Source organism: Oryzias latipes, chromosome 2 (genome assembly GCF_053564925.1).
Source record: "Oryzias latipes strain Hd-rR chromosome 2, Olatipes_Hd-rR_3.1".
Taxonomy (NCBI): domain Eukaryota; kingdom Metazoa; phylum Chordata; class Actinopteri; order Beloniformes; family Adrianichthyidae; genus Oryzias; species Oryzias latipes.
The window spans coordinates 48,056,491-48,074,756 of record NC_136238.1 but is presented as its reverse complement, the minus strand read 5'-3'; the positions used below and the strand labels follow the sequence as shown (position 1 = coordinate 48,074,756).

The window sequence follows — 18,266 nt, the reverse complement described above, 5'->3', positions numbered from 1 at the left end:
TCTCTCCCCTGAGAAGACATGTGGTCCGTCCACTCGTTTAGAATTTTTGGGGATCGTTCTCGATAGTTCTTTGATGCAGGCTTCCCTGCCGTCCGATAAGCTCATTCGTATTCGGGAGGCCATTTCGTCTTTTCTGTCCATTGGACGAGTGACGAAAAGGGAATTGCTTTCCCTTTTGGGCCATCTGAATTTCTCTATGCGAATTATACCCCATGGCCGTTCTTTCATTTCCCGTCTTCTCGAAATTGCCAGTTCGGTTCCGGACCTCCACGATCTTGTTGTTCTGGATGGTGGCTCCCTGTCCGACTTGCGTTTTTGGTCGCTCCTTTTGGGGGCTTGGAATGGTTTTTCCTTTTTCTATAATGATCATTTTGAATCTTCGGACTCCCTTCATATATTTACGGATGCCGCTCCGTCCGTTGGTTTCGGGGGAATTTTTCTTTTTTTTTTTTTTTTCTCTAACTTGTCCTGTCCAACAGCTGGGCAGACAGATGAGAGCTGAGGGCCTCTTGTGTTGGACATATTTTACTTTAACAAGAGGGGTTATTAATCTTCAGACAAACCAAAGGTATGTCTGAATAAACCCCTTTTGTAATTGAGGCCAAACTTTATTAATTTCAAACATGTTTGAAAATCTTTGGTGTTGGACCGGACGGAAAAGGAAAGAGGGGAAGAAGAGAGAGGGACGCTAGAGAGAGGGGGGGTAGGAGGGTGATAATAGGAGGGGAAGGGGGATAAGACCATGAAGCAGCATAAAGCAACTAGTTTACTGGTTGTTAATCATTATGGTAAGGTTCAAATGTAGTACAAAAAGGGCGGGGCCTGTCCACACACACACTCAAGTGTTATAAACACACCTGCTAGCTGCAGAAATGTCCACCTGTCGACATGTACACAAAACAGATAGTGTTCACACGCATACTTATGCCTTAAAACCAACTAGTGTGAAATATTTCAGTCATTCAGTCATGCAAACTGTTAGTGCAAAGGTGAGCTAACACCTGTGCTCAGGTGAGTGTTTATGTTCTTCAAAAATGGATGGTGGAACGTGAAAAGAAGGAGGGAGAGTGCCCAGCCACCCCCCACCCCAAGACCCCCACCGCAGCAGCAGCGGCAGCCGGAATCCCCCCAACACCACACGGAAACCGGCAGGGAACAACCGCCGCCCGGGCGACCAAGCCCGCCACCCAGGCCAGGGCCAGACGGACCGCCGCAAAGCCCCCACAGCCAGAGAGCAGGGAGGCACGGAAGGAAAGAGAGGGCCGCCCCAGCCCAACCAGGAGAGCAGCCGCGCCGGGAGAACCCAACGCAGGGCCCCACCGGAGAAGGACACCCACAGCCCCAGAAGAGCACCCCACCACCACCCAGGAGTTCCGGGCATCCCCCCGCCCCAACCCCAGGTACGAGCCAGGACCCCCCAAGGGAGACCCACTCGGCACTCCAGGCAGCCATTCGCCCGACTTACGGTTGGTCCAGGGAGGAGCAAGGCAGGGGCCCTCCGCCCCCGCCCAGGAGGGGGGAACCCCGGGGAAAAAAGAGGGCCCATAAGGGGTGTTGTAAATATGGCCCGACCAGGCTCGGCCACAGTTGGAAATTTGGCGGGGCCCAGCGCTCAGGAGCAAGGACCAGAACCCACCCCCCAGGGACACTAACACCCCCGGCTCAGATGTAATGTGGACCCCCCCACCGCGCGGAGAGAGCACCGCCGGGCCAAGGAAGCCGGCACCCCGGGGACACGGCCGCCGTTGCAAAGGGGCCCGTACCCCCCACCAGGGAAGAGGCAGGGGACAGACGGTCCTAGGTCCCACCTTCCTTGCAAAATGTGTGTGCGTGTATGTGTGTTTAAGAGGGTGTGTGTGTGCATGTGTGTGTGTTTATGTTGGGATGTATATATTGAGGGGGGAGGGGTGTGTGTACTAAGGGGGGGTGCAGTTAAAATTGGCGGGTAGGGCACTGAGGGGACATCTCCTGATTACTCACAGTGACGTCCCTTCACCCTCCCCACCAAGGGGCCCTAAATGTCTAAGGTGCGGTTAAAATTGGCGGGTAGGGTGCTAGGAGGACATCTGCTGCTTGCTGGCAGTGATGTCCAAGCACCCCCCCTACCAAGGGCCCTACATGTCTAAGGTGCAAATAAAACCGAAAGAGGGGGTTATAATGATCATTTTGAATCTTCGGACTCCCTTCATATATTTACGGATGCCGCTCTGTCCGTTGGTTTCGGGGGAATTTTCTATGACGAATGGTTCGCAGATGTTTGGCCAGCAGAAATTCTCGAAGCCGTACCTAAATCTACAGCTTTGTTTGAATTATATCCTATCGTGGTAGCATGCGCGCTACGGGGAGAGAAGTGGTCAAGGAAACGAATAATGGTGTTTTGCGACAACGCAGCCGTAGTGGATATAATTAATAAAGGGCGTTCTAAATGTGCATTGATTAACTGTCTAATGAGGCGATTGACCTGGTTTAGTGTCTTGAATAATTTTATACTTAAAGCTACCTTCATTCCTGGTCATGTGAACATGGTAGCTGACGCCCTCTCTCGCTTTAAATTTCAGGAATTCAAAAATCTATGTCCGAATGCCAATCCTCACAGCCTCCCCTGCCCTGCGTTCCAGCAGATGATTCTAAATTAAATATTTCTCCACTGAATGATTTACTGATATCTGCTGCTGGATATATGAGGTTTGGTCTGGCTCAATCTACCATTAAATCATATGATTCATTCTGGACATCTTACCGCTCTTTCTGTACTAGTATCCAAACTTCCCCTTTGCCAATTAAGATACCATTAGTCTGTGCATTTGTTGTACATTTATTTGAGAATCGCCGGTACCAAGTTCAGAGCATCAAATCCTGTCTGGCCGCCATCCAGTTCCACACGAGATGTTGTTCCTCTTCAGCCACGAATCTTCTTGGACACCCTACCCTACGTCTGCTCCTCAACGGCCTTTTGCAGGTTCGCCCTTCCGGAAATGACAAAAGGTTACCACTTACTTTACCTATGGTTCATAAACTTGTGTTAAGATTACGTGCTGGATTCATTTCTCTCTATGTAGAGTATCTATTAGAAGCTGTTATTATGATGGTGTTCTATGGTTTCTTAAGATGTGGTGAATACACTACTAGAACTTTGTCTTTCGACCCACAGATGGATCTCACTTTTTCTGATTTAACATTCACTGAGCACTTTTATTCCATCAATCTTAAGCATTCTAAGACTGACAAATTTTGTAAAGGTGTTCAAATAGTCATAGCAAAAACTAATACTGCTTTCTGTCCTTTCTCTTCAATGCAACGCTTCCTGAGTCTCCGACCTAGTACTCCCTGGTCAGCACCTCTTTTCCTTGTGGATGGCTGTAAACCCTTGACTAGAAGTTGGATGGCTTCCAAGTTTCATAGTCTCTGCTCATCCTGCGGTCTTCCGTCAGACATTTACACCTTGCATTCCCTGAGAATTGTCGCCGCAACGACTGCTGCTCTTCACGTTCCATCATCTACGCTAAAAGCTATGGGAAGGTGGTCCTCATCTGCGTTTCAGAGATATGTTAGATTAAACTCTGATGAAATATTAGCAGCTCAAAGAAAAATAAGTCTGGTTTGAATGAAGAACATGTTAAGTCAGGTGGAAGCCGCGAATGATGTGAATTAAATGCTTTGGGGTTTAAATTGAATCAGGTTGTGTAATCTTGTTGGCTCCCCTCCAGTCTTCTTTTTCTCTCTCTCTCTCTCTTCAGACAGTATGCTCCCCTGGTGAACGGGAGTGGCCCAACGGTCAATGGTGCCGGGTAAACACATAGCAGATACACTAGATAGCATGTTCCCTTCGTAGAGTGGTTCTCGAAGGGAGCGGCCCAACGGTCAATGGTACCGGGTAAACACATAGCAGTCATACTGGAAAATGAAATGAAATGAAGTGAAAATGGAATGCTGCCGAAAACACACCTCATCTTATTTACACACTGATTATACATTCACATTTTCTTCTTCTGGATGATCTTGGTGTTGGGGGTTGTTACCCGAAAGTGTATGGAAAAAATAATTGTCTCAAGGAATTGAACGGACCCTTATGCCAAAACGAAGTTGTGAATTAAAAATTTGAATGTCAACTTAAAGATGTTGTGAAATAAATATTCTTCTGCAAGAGTTGTCTGACTGAAATAGCGACTCGTCGCATTTCGGGCAGACACTCAGCAGAATTACAGGTTACTCCCCTAGGGCGGGTCAGTTAATTAACCCACCTGCTTAGCGTCCTATTTAAGTCAGGTGTAGTCAGGTGTTCATTCTCTCTTACCTTCAGCGCTCATTCTTTGCCCCTCCCTCCTCCCCGGCTTCCATCTGTGGGCTCCGTTACGGGGGGTTTTGTTACCCGAAAGTGTAAGGAAAAAATAATTGTCTCAAGGAATTGAACGGAGCCTTATGCCAAAACAAAGTTGTGAATTCAAAATTTGAATGTCAACTTAAAGATGTTGTGAAATAAATATTCTTCTGCAAGAGTTGTCTGACTGAAATGGAAGCTTTAAATATATTGGATTGTAAACATGTAGTCCTGAATAATTCCTGATGATCAATGACATTTCAATTCCTCGTCTGTTTTAACTTCATTTCAAGTAATTTCTAGTCTGTCATTTTTATTCCTGATCATGATTTTGGGTCCAAATCCAAAAGAAATGAGCAAACAGTGAAAATGTCATCTGTCAGTCTGTCATCAGGGCGGGTCCCGCCTGACTGAATGGACCAAGTTCCTGGACCTCCAGCTGCATCACTGCTCCTGAACACACTTTTCTGTCTGATTGCAGGTTGAGGAACTGCAGTTTGTCAAAGATCAGCTGTGAAGTTCTGGTCTCAGCTCTGAAGAAAAACCCGTCTAATCTGACAGAACTGGACCTGAGCAAGAACCAGAACCTGCAGGATTCAGGAGTTGTTCATCTCTGTGGTTTTCTGGAGAGTCCAGACTGCAGACTGCAGACTCTGAGGTCAGACTCCATGTTTCAGTTGTGTTCACATCAATATGATGACAAAGTTGTGTTGACCCACAGTGAGCAGAAATGTCCAGATTCTGATCTGCAGCAGCATCTTCCTGCAGCTGCTTGTTCTCTTCAGAGATCTGCAGGAGAATTTCTTCTTTTCTTCCTGCAGCTGGTTGTTCTCCTCAAAGATCTGCAGAAGAACTTCTTCTTTTCTTCCTGCAGCTGCTTGTTTCAAAGCTGTCTGCTGACATTTCTGCTCCACAAAGTTCTGCTTGCAGCCATCAGCTCTTCTTTGTGTCTTTGCTCCAACAGACTCCTTTAAAGCGCGTGCAGAAGAAGCAGCCGTGCACGCTCACATGCACTCTGAGTCCTGCTGCTGTGTTTCAGCAGATGCAGCTGAGAGTCCAGCGGCCGATGTTTGTGAGCAGACAGTGACAGAGTCCTGCTGGATCTGAGATCAGCTCCACTGTCTCTCTCAGCATCAAGTGGACAGTTATTGTGCTGCAGCTCCCCCGGTGGACTGATGGAGAACTGCACTTCCTCTTCTCATTCTAACTTGGAGTGTTGGGAAATCTTCTGCCTCTCTCTTGTGTTGCCATAGCAACTGATGTCATTCTTCCTGTCAGCTGACGTCTGTTACTTTGTTCATGAAGCTGTTTGTGTACATTATTGTGACATTGTTCTCCTGATGGTTGTAATAGTTTGATTATTCTTTTTTCTTTGGTTTGAAACCTCTTTCCTCTAAAAGAGTTCATGCAGGATTCAGCCTCTAGGCTCACATTTTTCAATGTAAAATCCATCATTTCCACTTTGATACAAGTCAGCAGTTTAAAGAACTTTAGTGCTGCACTAGACATCACTGTCTGTGGAGAACAGAGGGGTAAAAACAGAGAAAACTCCGGAGACGTCCACATGTGGATCCCAGGACTTACTCTACTGTGGAAACGTTTTTACAAACTCAACTTTAAGATTAAGTTTTTATCAACCTGTTTTCTTTATCAATAATTTGTTTCCATAAGAATGTTTTGTTTTCTGCATTTTATGGTTTTCTTGGCAAACATAAAACCAACTGCATTGAAGCAGGAGGGAGAAGGGAGACACCTGCTGGCTGTTTGCAGAACTGCATCTTAGTGTCAAAAGGCTTCAAACGCAGCCTCTTATTAAAAATGTAGCATTCTCCCCCGGCTTAGATTTTGGGATATTTAACAAATGGCATGATAAGGGTTTAAAACTTGACTGCAATTTTTTCGAAAAAGGTGTTTTTCTGTCTTTTGGACAAATTCAAGATAGATTCAGGATATCACGTCAAGATTTTTAATTTTAAAGTTTTTCCAAGCTGTTGGGTGATATTTGTCAGTTTAGCCACTGCTCCCCCATCATTATTGTCTGTTCGCACATACTGGGGATGATTAGTAACTTTTTGTCGAGTAACACCCAGATGCTGTTTCATTCGAAGGGTCTTTGTCGCTTCTCTGTCCTCTTCGGTGCGTAACAGCAACAACAGCTCTGCAAAAGGAGGAGGTTGAGTTTTCTTTTGTTTAAGTTGGAGTTCTGTTATCAATCCATCATCCCAACATCCACGACAGAACTGATTTAGTAAATGGCGACTACTATCAGACTCCTTGACTCCACCTCTTTTTATAGCAGCACTTAAAGAAACTTGAAGGCGTTGGAGGTAAGCTGATGCTTTTTCTCCGGTGTCTTGATAGGTGTCCATAAACTTGGCAAATAGTTCATCCCCATCCTGAACGGCACCATATGCAGAGTCAAGAGTGGCTAAATACACCATTGGCATTGTATTAGGACCCAGATGTTTAACCATATCTGCTGCAGGTGGCAAAAGGCTTTCAACAATCCGCCTGGAACGCTGAAAATCAGACACAGCAGGGTCTCCCAACAGTAGCTCTACTCCTGACCGCCAGGCCTCATAATCAGATTCGTTTGACGGTCTGGGTATCCTACCCGAAAACACCCTGAGCCTCTGATGGTGTACTGCAACCTCTTCGTTCTTTACAATGTGCTCTACAATGTAGCGCTGGACTTCAGAAGGCTGCACTTCTATATTAGGATTGGATTGTTCCTTGCTGGAGGTTAACAGGGGGTCTGGTGCTAGTTGATGCGGCTTGCATTCCGGTTTGACACTAAAAGTCTCTGGAACAGGTGAAAGTGGGGTGAATAAAGAGTCTTTAGCAGATGATGGAAGTAGCAGAGTAGGCTCTGCATGCGGGGTTTGTTCCTCTTATTCCTTGGTAGCTGGACCCAGCTCTGTGACAGCCAACCCAACCTGAGCAAACATATGCGCCAGCATGTCCTTATATTCAACACCCGTAAGTTTGGCTGTGTTTTGTAACTCAGACAAGTATGATTTAGTTTTAGTTTTAGAAAAATGCTCGGTGAAAATCATAGCGAGTTCAGATATATAAAATGTAAGTTTATGTTCGGTTGAAAAAAATCTATATGGTAATATAGGACGCAGTGCACTAATAGCATTCCCATTGTTAAATTCTACAACAAGCGCATCATTAAACTCAGAATCTGCATCACTAATGGTCTCTATCCTGTTAATAGAGCCATAGGGTCGCACAAAATCAATCAGTTCATCATATGCAGGTTTTATAATGCCTTCAACTAAAATAGCATTTGGCAACTTAATACCAAGATCCAAAAACACATTCATGGTTATTCTTGATACTCAGAGAGGGAGAGGAAAAAAGTACAAACAAATTTATAACACTAAACACCATGCACTTCCTCCTAGCTAGCTCGCCAATTTATGTAGCCAGTTAACTAGAATCCAGTTAAACTAGTTAAACTAGTTATAAAGGGCCAAAGTTCGTTTCAGAGGAAGTGCTAATGATGACAAACAAAATTAAGATGCAGAAAGTGTGTATATGTGTTCATATTTGATTTACAACAGAAAATAAACAAGCAACAAAACATAAATCAGTTCACTGCAGTGCATCTGCTGTCCATCCTCCAATAATGTTCATAAATCCAGTCCAAGAAGTTCAATGTAAGCAAAGTTCATTGCATAATCCATCATATCCACAATTGGGGGTGTAGGTGTAGATGCTTCCTACCGCCCAGTCCAATGTTTCCAGCTTGGAACGGCCTGAATTCAAGGCCCAACAGCCTCCATCCTCGGTGGAACCTGGCCTGCACAGAACCAGCAATATCTAACTTGTTTGTAATGGAAGAGGACATTAAAGTAAAACACAAATTCCAGCAAATAAACAACTAAAGTTCAAAAAGAGTACTCCAAATCAAACATAATCAATATATTCAGTGAATACAAACCAATAAAGAGTGAACCAAATCCCAAACATCAGTGACAACAACACGTCAGCATTTCAAAACCACATAACCCGTTCAACAAGACGAACTCAGCTAACGCCAGCATCAGCTGATCCGCCTGGACACACAACCGAGAGTGTTTAATAAGAATGCCACCCTGATATATACAAAACACTCACCAGTTCGCACGCTGCTCGCTCGCATAGCGCTTCTCATTGCCCGCCTGCGTCTCATGCATTCAGTGACAGGAGGGGGGGTTCCAAGATGGCGGCCTAGTCGGTCTGTTTTTGCTTCGCTCCGCACCTACTTTAGTAAAAAACAGTTGTGAAAAGCTATATAGCGACAAACCTTTCTATCCAAAGTTTCATTTTGAATATTTTTTCTAACTTTGCTGGCGCCATGGTGAAAAAGCGGGAATATTCGGCTGTGGCGAGCTCCGACGATGCTGGCGCAAGCTCGGGCGCGCTTGCTAGCGGTGGTCACGACTATTCAAAGAACGCAGAAGGAATGGTGACCGACGTCTCAGAGGAAGAGTTTCCGCCGCTGCCGCTAACTCCAAGTAAGCCTCCTGTAATAAAGAAAAAGGCTCCAAGCCAGGCTACATCGCCAAAAGACGACATTTACGCCCAGCTTGCTAGTATAACCGAGCTAATTAATATGAGGTCTGATGCTATTGAGGATAAAATAGCTGGCCTGAACAACAAGGTGGAAGCTGTGGCTAACGATGTTAAAGCTTTTAGCACCAAGATGGCTGTTCTGGAACAACGGGTAGACTCCTTGGAGATGCCTGTTAAACTCCTACAAAGAAGAGTGGATGAACTTGAATCTTACACAAGAAGATGGAATCTGAAGCTTGTGGGAGTTCCTGAGACAGAGAATGAAAACACCCGCTTTGTTGTGATAAAAATCTGTCAGATGGTCCTCCCTTCCATGAAGGAAAAGCTGGTGGATGTTATAGACACTGTGCATCGACTTGGCAATAAGAGGCAGCCGTCAAGCAACACACGACCCAGAGCTGTTATTCTGCAGTTCATCTCTCAGTTGGGCAGGGATGCAGTCTGGAAGGCGGCGAAGAATTCACCTTACATGAAGGATCACGGTTTGCAGTTCAAGGAGGATTTTTCCAAAGGCGACAGAGAGAGGAGGCTGCGGCTGTGGCCAGAGATTCAGAAGGCTCGAGCTGCTGGAAAAGTTGCCTACTACGCTGGTGCCAGAGCCTTCATCCAAGGAGAAGGGGAAATCATCATTGGTGATCAATAACATGTCTCCATTTTAAAAAAAGGAGGAGAAGAGGGAAGAAGAAGAAGAAGAAGAAGGAGGAAAAAAAAAAAAAAAAAGGTTCCATTTGAAGTGTTAACACTCTGGACATATGATTGTCGCTTTTCTTGACATTATATTCAAAGAGGATGTTGAGTTAATGCCTGAATGTTCTGTGTTAGTGTTATTTTTTTCACACTAATTTGATTTAATAAGGTGCGACTGCGTTTGCTGTTGACCTATATATATTTTTTTTTGGACTAAAGATATTTTACAAGTTAAAAAGGTTCTATTTTTCTACCTATTTTTCTACTTTTTTATGTCGTTATCTGTTTTCTCGTTAAATGACAGAGGGCTAAGGAATAATGTAAAGCGTAAGGCCTTATTTTTGTTTGCTAAACAGCAAAAAACTGACTTTGTTTTTTTTCAGGAGTCTCATTCTCTTTCTAAGGATGCAAATTTTTGGAAAGCTCAGTGGGGGGATGACTTTTGGTTTTCACATGGCACAGAATTCTCTGCAGGAGTATGTTGCGTGAGGAATAATTTTAAGGGGGAGGTTTTGCACACTGATTCTGATACAAATGGTCATTTTATTTGTCTAATTGTAAAGATGATCAATATTCATTGCTTGGTAATCAATATTTATGGCTACAATTCCAGCTCTGATAACAATTGGCTTCTGGATACTTTAGAGGATAAAATATTGTTCTGGTTAGTCAAATTTCCAAGCGCACATGTGCTAATTGGAGGTGACTTTAACGTGGTAATGGACCAAAACGCTGACAGATGGCCTCCAGGTCAGACTCTAAAGTCTACATCAAACCTGAAGCTGTTGGTAGAAAAACTGGATTTATGTGACATATGGAGGGCCAAATTTCCTGATAAAAGGGAGTATACGTGGAGTAATAAAAGCAGATCAAGGCAATCACGTTTAGACTTTTGGCTTCTCTCAAAGGATGTAGACAAAGAGAATGTTTCTGCAGACATTTTAACAACACCACTAACTGACCACAAAGCCTTAACAATTAGAATACAATTTTTTCCTGATGAGAATGGGTCTAGAAAAATCTGTTACTGGAAATTGAATGGTACATTGTTAAAGCATGAATGTGTTCAATCAGTGATTAAGAGACTCATTAAACTTTACTGGGATAAAGCGCAACAAGAAAAGGCTTACAGCACAAACTGGGAACTCTTAAAATTTGAAGTTTCAAAATTTTTGCGAAGATATGGCAGCATTCAGGCAAAATCTAAACGTAAATTAGAAGAAGAAATTATCTCTGAAATTACTGAACTTTAAAGTTTACCTCCAGAAAACCTAAATGAGGATCAAAATTTAAGATTAATAGATTTACAATTAAAACTGGACAATATGTACAAAGCTAAAGCCGAAGGAGCTTTTATAAGATCTCGACAAAAATGGTTGGAACAAGGGGAACAAATGACTTCTTATTTTTTCAAATTAGAGAAGTCACAAGCAAAGTTTAATTCAGTGTTACAGTTAAATATAAATGGAAAAATTACAAATGATAAAAAGCTTATTTCTAGTTTTTGTCATAATTTCTACTGTGAACTCTATAAGACAACATTCAGTCAGGAAGCAATGAACTCATTCTGTGATTCCTTGAATAATATAAATACAATCAGTGAAGAGGATAAATTGGCATGTGATTCTGTCATTTCTTTACAGGAAGTTTCAGATGCTATTAACAATCTAAAAAACAACATTTCCCCTGGGAACGATGGAATAACAGCAGAATTTTATAAGCTTTTCTCAGAACTCTTAGCCCCATTTTTACTGAATGTTTATACAGAAAGTATTACAAACATGACTCTTCCAGCCAGCATGACTCAGGGTGTTATTTCCCTGATCCCCAAACCCAACAAAGATACTTTGCTAATAGATAACTGGAGACCTATTAGTCTACTTAATAATGATTATAAAATATTTGCCACAATATTAGCCATGAGAATGAAAAGTGTTTTTGATACAGTAATAGATGAGAATCAGTCAGGTTTCATGAAAGACAGATGCATCTCAAACAATCTACGACTGGTTTTAGATCTTATAGATTATTCAGACCTCATTACTGATGACGAAAGCTTCATTCTGTTCCTTGATTTTTGTAAGGCATTTGATACTGTTGAGCATCCTTTTCTATTCTACTGTCTGGAAAAGATGGGTTTTGGGGATTATTTGTGTAGTGCTGTTAAAACACTCTATGCAAATGGAAATAGTTCTGTTAAGTTGAGCGCTGGCACCACTAGCAGATTCTGTCTCCAGAGAGGAATAAGACAGGGGTGTCCCGTCTCTGTGTACCTGTTTCTTCTGGTTGCACAAGTTTTCTGCAGATATATAAAATCAAGTAATATTGATGGTATTTCCATTGCTGGTAAAAATATTCTTATAAGTCAACTGGCAGATGACACCACATTATTCTTAAAAAACTCCTCACAGGTTCCCAGGGTTCTTCAGGTTATAGAAACATTTTCAAAAGCATCAGGACTTTATCTAAACCTAAAGAAATGTGAGTTATTTCCTCTGAAACAATGTGCTCTAACATCCATAAATAGTATAGCAGTCAAAGACAAAGTCACATATTTGGGTTTACAGATAACTAAAGATCAAAAACAAAGAGAACTGATGAACTATAATCCTATGATTGCAAAAGCACAAAACAGGTTTAATCGTTGGCTACAAAGAGATCTTTCACTAAAAGGTCGTGCCCTCTTAGCAAAAGCAGAAGGTATTTCCAGACTAGTTTACATTGCTTCCTCACTATCTCTGGACAGTAAAACTGCAAAAAGGATTGATCATATGCTTTTTAATTTTCTTTGGAGAAACAGAATCCACTATGTACGAAAATCAGTAGTAATTAATTCATCAAAAGACGGAGGACTTGACTTTCTTGACTTTTCCACTCTGAACAATGTCCTCAAAATTAAATGGTTAAAAAACTTCTTAAAAAGTGAATCCTCATTTTGGAATTTCATACCTAAATATATATTTGATAAGCTTGGAGGTCTGCCATTTCTTCTATTATGTAATTTCAAAATAGAGAAAATTCCCTTAAAACTGTCTAATTTTTTATAAGCAGGTTTTATTAACATGGACTTTGATCTACAAGCATAATTTTTCTCCTCATCGCTACTATATTTGGAATAACGCAGATATTCTACACAAAAACAAGAGTATTTTTCTTGAAAATTGGTTTGAAAAGAACATTTCTCTTGTAACACAGCTGATGGATCCACAAGGTGACCTGATGTCATCCGTTGAGTTTCTGTCCACCTATAGTCTGCATGTCTCACCTGCAGAGTCAGCATTGGTTACTGGAGCATCCCAATGCTGTTAGACTTCTGTGTAGTAGTTCTCCTTCAAATCCTCCATGTTCTCCTCCCAAATTAACAGATTTGTGGTGTGGAAAGATTTGTTTTTCAACTAGCAGGAATAATCAAAGTATCCGTTCTCTGTTTCAAAATGAGATTGCCACAAAACCGTATGTTATCTCATACTGGAACAGCTTTGGATGTAGAAATCAGTGGGAAAAGGTTTGGACTCTGCCCCAAAAGTATTTCATCACCAACAAAATCAGAGAAATTTCTTTCAAAATTCTTCATAAATTTTATCCAGTGAAAAACTTCTTTACCAAATTCAAAAAAGATCTGGACATAAACTGTTCATTCTGTCATTCCTGACCAGAAACTGTGCCTCATCTTTTTTGGTTTTGCTCCTTCACTCAACTATTTTGTAAAGATTTGATACATTTTATAAGAACTCATCTATGTGTAGATTATAGATCATTTTATGAGCATATTATTTTTGGATATTTTACACAAGAAAAACTTAATGCAGATAAATTATATGTAGTTAATTTACTCATAATTATGGCTAAACACTTTATACATAAGTGTAAATATTCCAACAAGAAACCAGTGTTTTATGTTTTTCAGAAAGAAATGGTGTTGTATGTGAACAGTATAAAATCCTCCACTAACAAAAAAGCTGTCAGAACAGTTGAAGCTTGGTCTCTCCTGAAACTTTAACAGATTCCTTTGCCTTTATTATTTTTGTTTTATTTTTGCATAACCAGTTTTACATAGTTATTATTATGGTTTTTGTTTTTTGTTCATTCTCCTGGCAAACGTGAATATTGTATTTTGCACATTGTGGAGTTTTGTTTTTGGTATTTTGTATGTGCAATATTTGTTAATAAAGTTTATTAAAAATAAAATCATTAGCCGGAACCGGAAAGCACGTCCCGTTCCCACGTCTCCATTTAGGTTGCTCTTTTTCTGGTCGAAAAAGATTAGTGACAGAATAGTTTTGTTTAATGAAAACTGCCACTTTTTCTTTTATTTGCCAGTAAGGGTGAAAAAGAAGTGATTTCATGCCGCCATCGACATCATTATGTGAGCGACAGACAACACTCCAGACCAGCTGGTGGCGCTAAAGCACCATGACGCTGTTAGCCAAACAAAGAAGAAGAACAGCACGAGGCGCTAGCAGCGTTAGCTTGTTAGCAGGCTAGCAGCGTTAGCTTGTGTTCAGAGGTCGGTGGTGTTTTGTTGGGACGTTTGTGAGGTTTTTGGACAGAAAGGACGATACGTGGTTCGTGTGGGAACTCTCAGCATTTTCCAAAGTGTCGTAAATGAGTGAAGAAGTGTTGAACGGAAAGACAACGTGGATTGCTGTGATTGTGAGACTAGCAGATGATCGATCGGAGCTGCAGTGAAGAGGACGGCGGTGTTTGTGGGAGTTGGAGCTGAAGATCGGAGCAGGAACCATGTCTTCCCTTCAGTCTCTGAGAGAGTTGATCAGCGAGCGACTAGCTGCTGCTGCTGAAGAAATCTGCAGACTCTGTGAAGGAACCATCGTCCAGTACGAGGAGGAGCTCTGTCGTCAGCGCAGACTGCTGGATGTCATCTGGAAACCACAGCTGCAGCTCCACCACATAGGTATGTCACCTTCATCACACAGACAGAGAAGCTCTTAGTTCATCTCTCACTGATTTCTCCTTCAGATTTGGGTTTTATTGAGTCTTTTCAGCAGCTGATTCTCTCAGGTTTCTTTAGTGGATATCAGGGTTTTGACCTTTTCCTAACACAGTTGGGACCACAAGACAAAAGATTTTAAGGCCCAGTCAGAAAAAATGTGACCAAACATGATAGAACAATTCTGAACAAAATAACAAATAAAATTAGCTCAATAGACTTAAAATTAAACAAGTTATTAACATTTCAAGTCTTAATGATTTCTATTGTTTTGTGAATAGAAAACAATGGGAACACTTGGTAATTACAGGAAAAAAAACATTAAAATGAGCAAAAATGTTTTTTCTTCTTCTAGATATCACATCTTCCCTATTTTTGTTCCAAACACTCCAATTTTCACAGGACATTCTTAGGGTGCTTCAGCAAGTTTTAACATTTTTTAACTGATTAATTAATATAATTAGGGTAATTCATTAATTGGTTCATTTGATTAAATATTTAAAAATCTGTTTTTTATCCTCTAAGGCAATTTTAGAGAGTAAAACACACACATTTCAAGTGAATAAACCTTTTATTTTTAGTTTCATTAGCTATCATCCAAACATCCACAATACTCAATAACCCAGCAACAGTCAGGAGCTTTCAATGATGATGATCTCCAGACCTCCTTCCATCAGTTTGTAGCTCTACACAGCTTCATCTCCATCATAAATTACATTAAACCAGGATGGAAATCCAGGGACTTGGAATATGACTTTTCCAATGTAGACTTCACCATCTGCAGATGAGTGGCGTACTCCTTTACCTGGTAAGAATGGGACGGTCCTCTTTTCTTTGGCACACTTCAGGGCTCCAGACTAACTTTTTTCACTAGGAGCACAGTGGCCCCCAACTGAAAATTTTAGGGGCACAGCCAGAAAATTTAGGGGCGCATTCCGTAAACCAACATGCTAACGAAATCTACTAATTTCCACTGTATTACGAATAAATACTTTAATGATAGATGCAGAAATTACAATGTGTGTGTTACAATGTTCAAATTCAGTGTCACATTTTATTCTGCACTTTTGAAGATGCAACAACAAGGTAAACTGACAGCACAATCGCTGTCATGACAGTACAAATGGTAAACAAAATACCATACATTTAGAATTAAAAAAACGTTTTCAGTAACAAAGTGATTACCGTAGTAACCTTTCGGTCATTTCACAGTTTCAAACAATACTTAAATGTATGTAAACATTAAGGGATGGAAATTCATCTTGGTGACACCAAATAGATGCAGCCAAGATGCACAATAAGCGTGTTTGTTATCACCCAGATGGACGCAACGCTGCACAGATCACATGGTGTGTGACATATATTTTTGTTTTTGCTCCAACATCACCTGTCAATCAAAACAAAAATATCACGAGAAAGGGGTGGGAGCAAGGCGCCAACCTACGCGAACACAGCTGGAAATTTAGTACTGAACTGACTGAACGCTGCCCTACAGACTACAAAACAATGCATTATGGGACATGTATCCTGATGGGTTTTTTGTAGTTCAGTGATCAATTAAAATAAATTAATATGCCAACTGATTAAAAATAGGCTACATACATTAAAAAAACATTAAAATAATTATAAAAGATATAATATCACAAATCACAGATCATACTAAGGGGAAGAGGCATATTAAAACTAAATTGAATTTTAAGGACAACAACTTCCAGTTCTCCTTAAGTCTCGCTGCAGCTTCGCGAGTTTGGTTCGCGAGTTTGAGACCCCCTGCTGTACACTCTGGCACTGGTACACCAGCCGCAGGTCGGAAGAACGAATCAATAGTTCGCTTATTCATAGCTCAGACGCACATATCAGGTTGTGATGATTTTTATCTCCGTTTCCTTCCAACGCGCGCTCGATTATCTCTAGGCCCCGCCCCCTTCACGCATTTTAGCCACTTACAGTGACTTTCCCTATTCTTCTTACACGCAGTGGCCGAGTGTGTGCTTGCGTTTCATGAGTATGTGTGCGAGTGTGTGCGTTTGCGTGCGTGTGCGCTCGCGTCTCATGAGTATGTGTGCGAGTTTGTGTGTGTGTGTTTGCGTGCGTGTGCGCTCGCGTCTCATTGATTATTTCATTGATCATTGACGTGCCCCTTCCATGTTTAATGAAAAAAAAATACGGAGGCTGGGGGAGGCAAATTTACTGGTCGCACATGTGCGACTGGATGTAAAATTCAGTCGCACACTCTCAAATTTTGGTCGCAAAATGCGACCAATTGGTCGCAGTCTGGAGCCCTGACACTTGGAGACTCTGAGAAGAACCTGCAGCCACAGCAGATTGGATCAGAAACATCAAGTTATCTTTAAGTTCAGTCCATGGCTTACTTCTAGCTTTCCCTGTACTGTCTATTCTGGAAACAATGAAAACATCCTTCCTTCCCCTGGGGTCCTGCTGCAGCACTTCCTGCTGGAAATGAAGCTGATTTGTTAGAGCTCTGAATCTCTCAGCATCACCGTCACACTTCTCCATGTTACTATCATCTTTCTCTGATTGCCAAAGACCTGCATCAGTGATTATTTCAGTCAAGTTCTTCTTCTTTTCAAATTTTTTCTCCTGCTTTCTGCCAAAGCCTCCACTGCTTTTAGTTGCTTCTCTTTGTGGCTCTTTGTGATGCTGGCCTCCCTTGCTTTGGATTTAGCCTCCAGCTCCTGTCTTCTTTTTCTTACATCACCTAGTAGTTGTTCCAGCTTTTCTGGACATAACTGAGACATCCACTCTGATGTCTTACTGTAGGAGGACATCAGATATGCTTCATTTGTAACAGATGATGCATTAGGCCTATGGTGAACAAGATAGTCTAACACACTGAATATCCTCTCTGGATCCTTGTTGTGTTTTGGAGCTGCTTTAGTTCATCTTCTCACATGCTCTCCTGCATCCCAAAATTCCCCCCAGGAAGATGTTCCTTGACAGACTTTTCCAAGTAAGTTTTGAGGGCCAGCAGTACTGGTTGGAGCAACTGACCGCAAAGTTCATCATAATCACTTTTCTTGGTGAGAGATTGAAAAACTTCCTCCTTTTCAATGAGGTAGTCTGGAAACGGACGTTCCCCCTGCATGAAGATGAAGAGAGAGTCTTCATTCTCAGAGTACTCTCCAAGGAAATCGACCAAACTTTTGTAGTAGGTGTTTAGGTCAAGGATGTGTCCATCTCCTTCTGTTAGACGCCACAGTGGAGGGTAGGGTTGGGCGATGTCCCTTAAATTGGCCGTTGACGATGTTTGCTGTCAACCATCAGGATGGACGATGACATCGCCTGGGGGGCGGGTTGGGGGAGGGGGGGGTATTTTTACATTTTTCGTTCTTATATAACTGCTATTCGTTATTTTGCTTTTTTCATTTTATTTCCCAACTAATGACTAATCCGCGATGATCCAGTATAAACTGAGGGAAGTGACTTTAACAAAAAAAGTAACAAACAAAATAGAAAAGAAGTGTAGTCCGCTCCCGCACTTAACTAGCGAAGTGGACCGGCGGAGTGCGGATTTACAGCTTTTTGTTTGATGGGAAGGGGGGGGGGGGGGGTACATGAGCTGTATGTGTGGGAGATTTAAGACTGCGATCCGTCCTGCAGCTCTAGGGGTACAAGCAACCGAACTCAGAACCGGGTCTATAAGTGTGTGTCTGAGCTGAGCACAGCTCGGATCGTTGGCAGACACAGCTGTTTGAGCTTCAAGGCAGAAATGTCGCTCAGTCCTTAGAA

At 41.9% G+C, this 18,266-nt stretch overlaps 2 protein-coding genes across 5 annotated transcripts in view; one reads left to right on the top strand and one right to left on the bottom strand.

Moving 5' to 3' along the window:
- LOC144988956 (NACHT, LRR and PYD domains-containing protein 12-like) overlaps positions 1 to 18,266 on the bottom strand; it is a 254,086-nt gene that overhangs the window by 118,588 nt on the left and 117,232 nt on the right. The window lies entirely within an intron of this gene.
- LOC144989327 (uncharacterized) overlaps positions 13,777 to 18,266 on the top strand; it is a 63,098-nt gene continuing 58,608 nt past the window's right edge. For all 4 annotated transcript variants that reach the window (XR_013653476.1, XR_013653474.1, XR_013653473.1 and 1 more), the window contains exon 1: positions 13,777 to 14,480. Coding sequence is in view for 1 of the 4 variants with exons in the window: in XM_078941550.1 (XP_078797676.1) it covers positions 14,309 to 14,480 (172 nt within the window). In the remaining 3 variants the exon portion in view is untranslated. The remainder of the gene's footprint in view (positions 14,481 to 18,266) is intronic.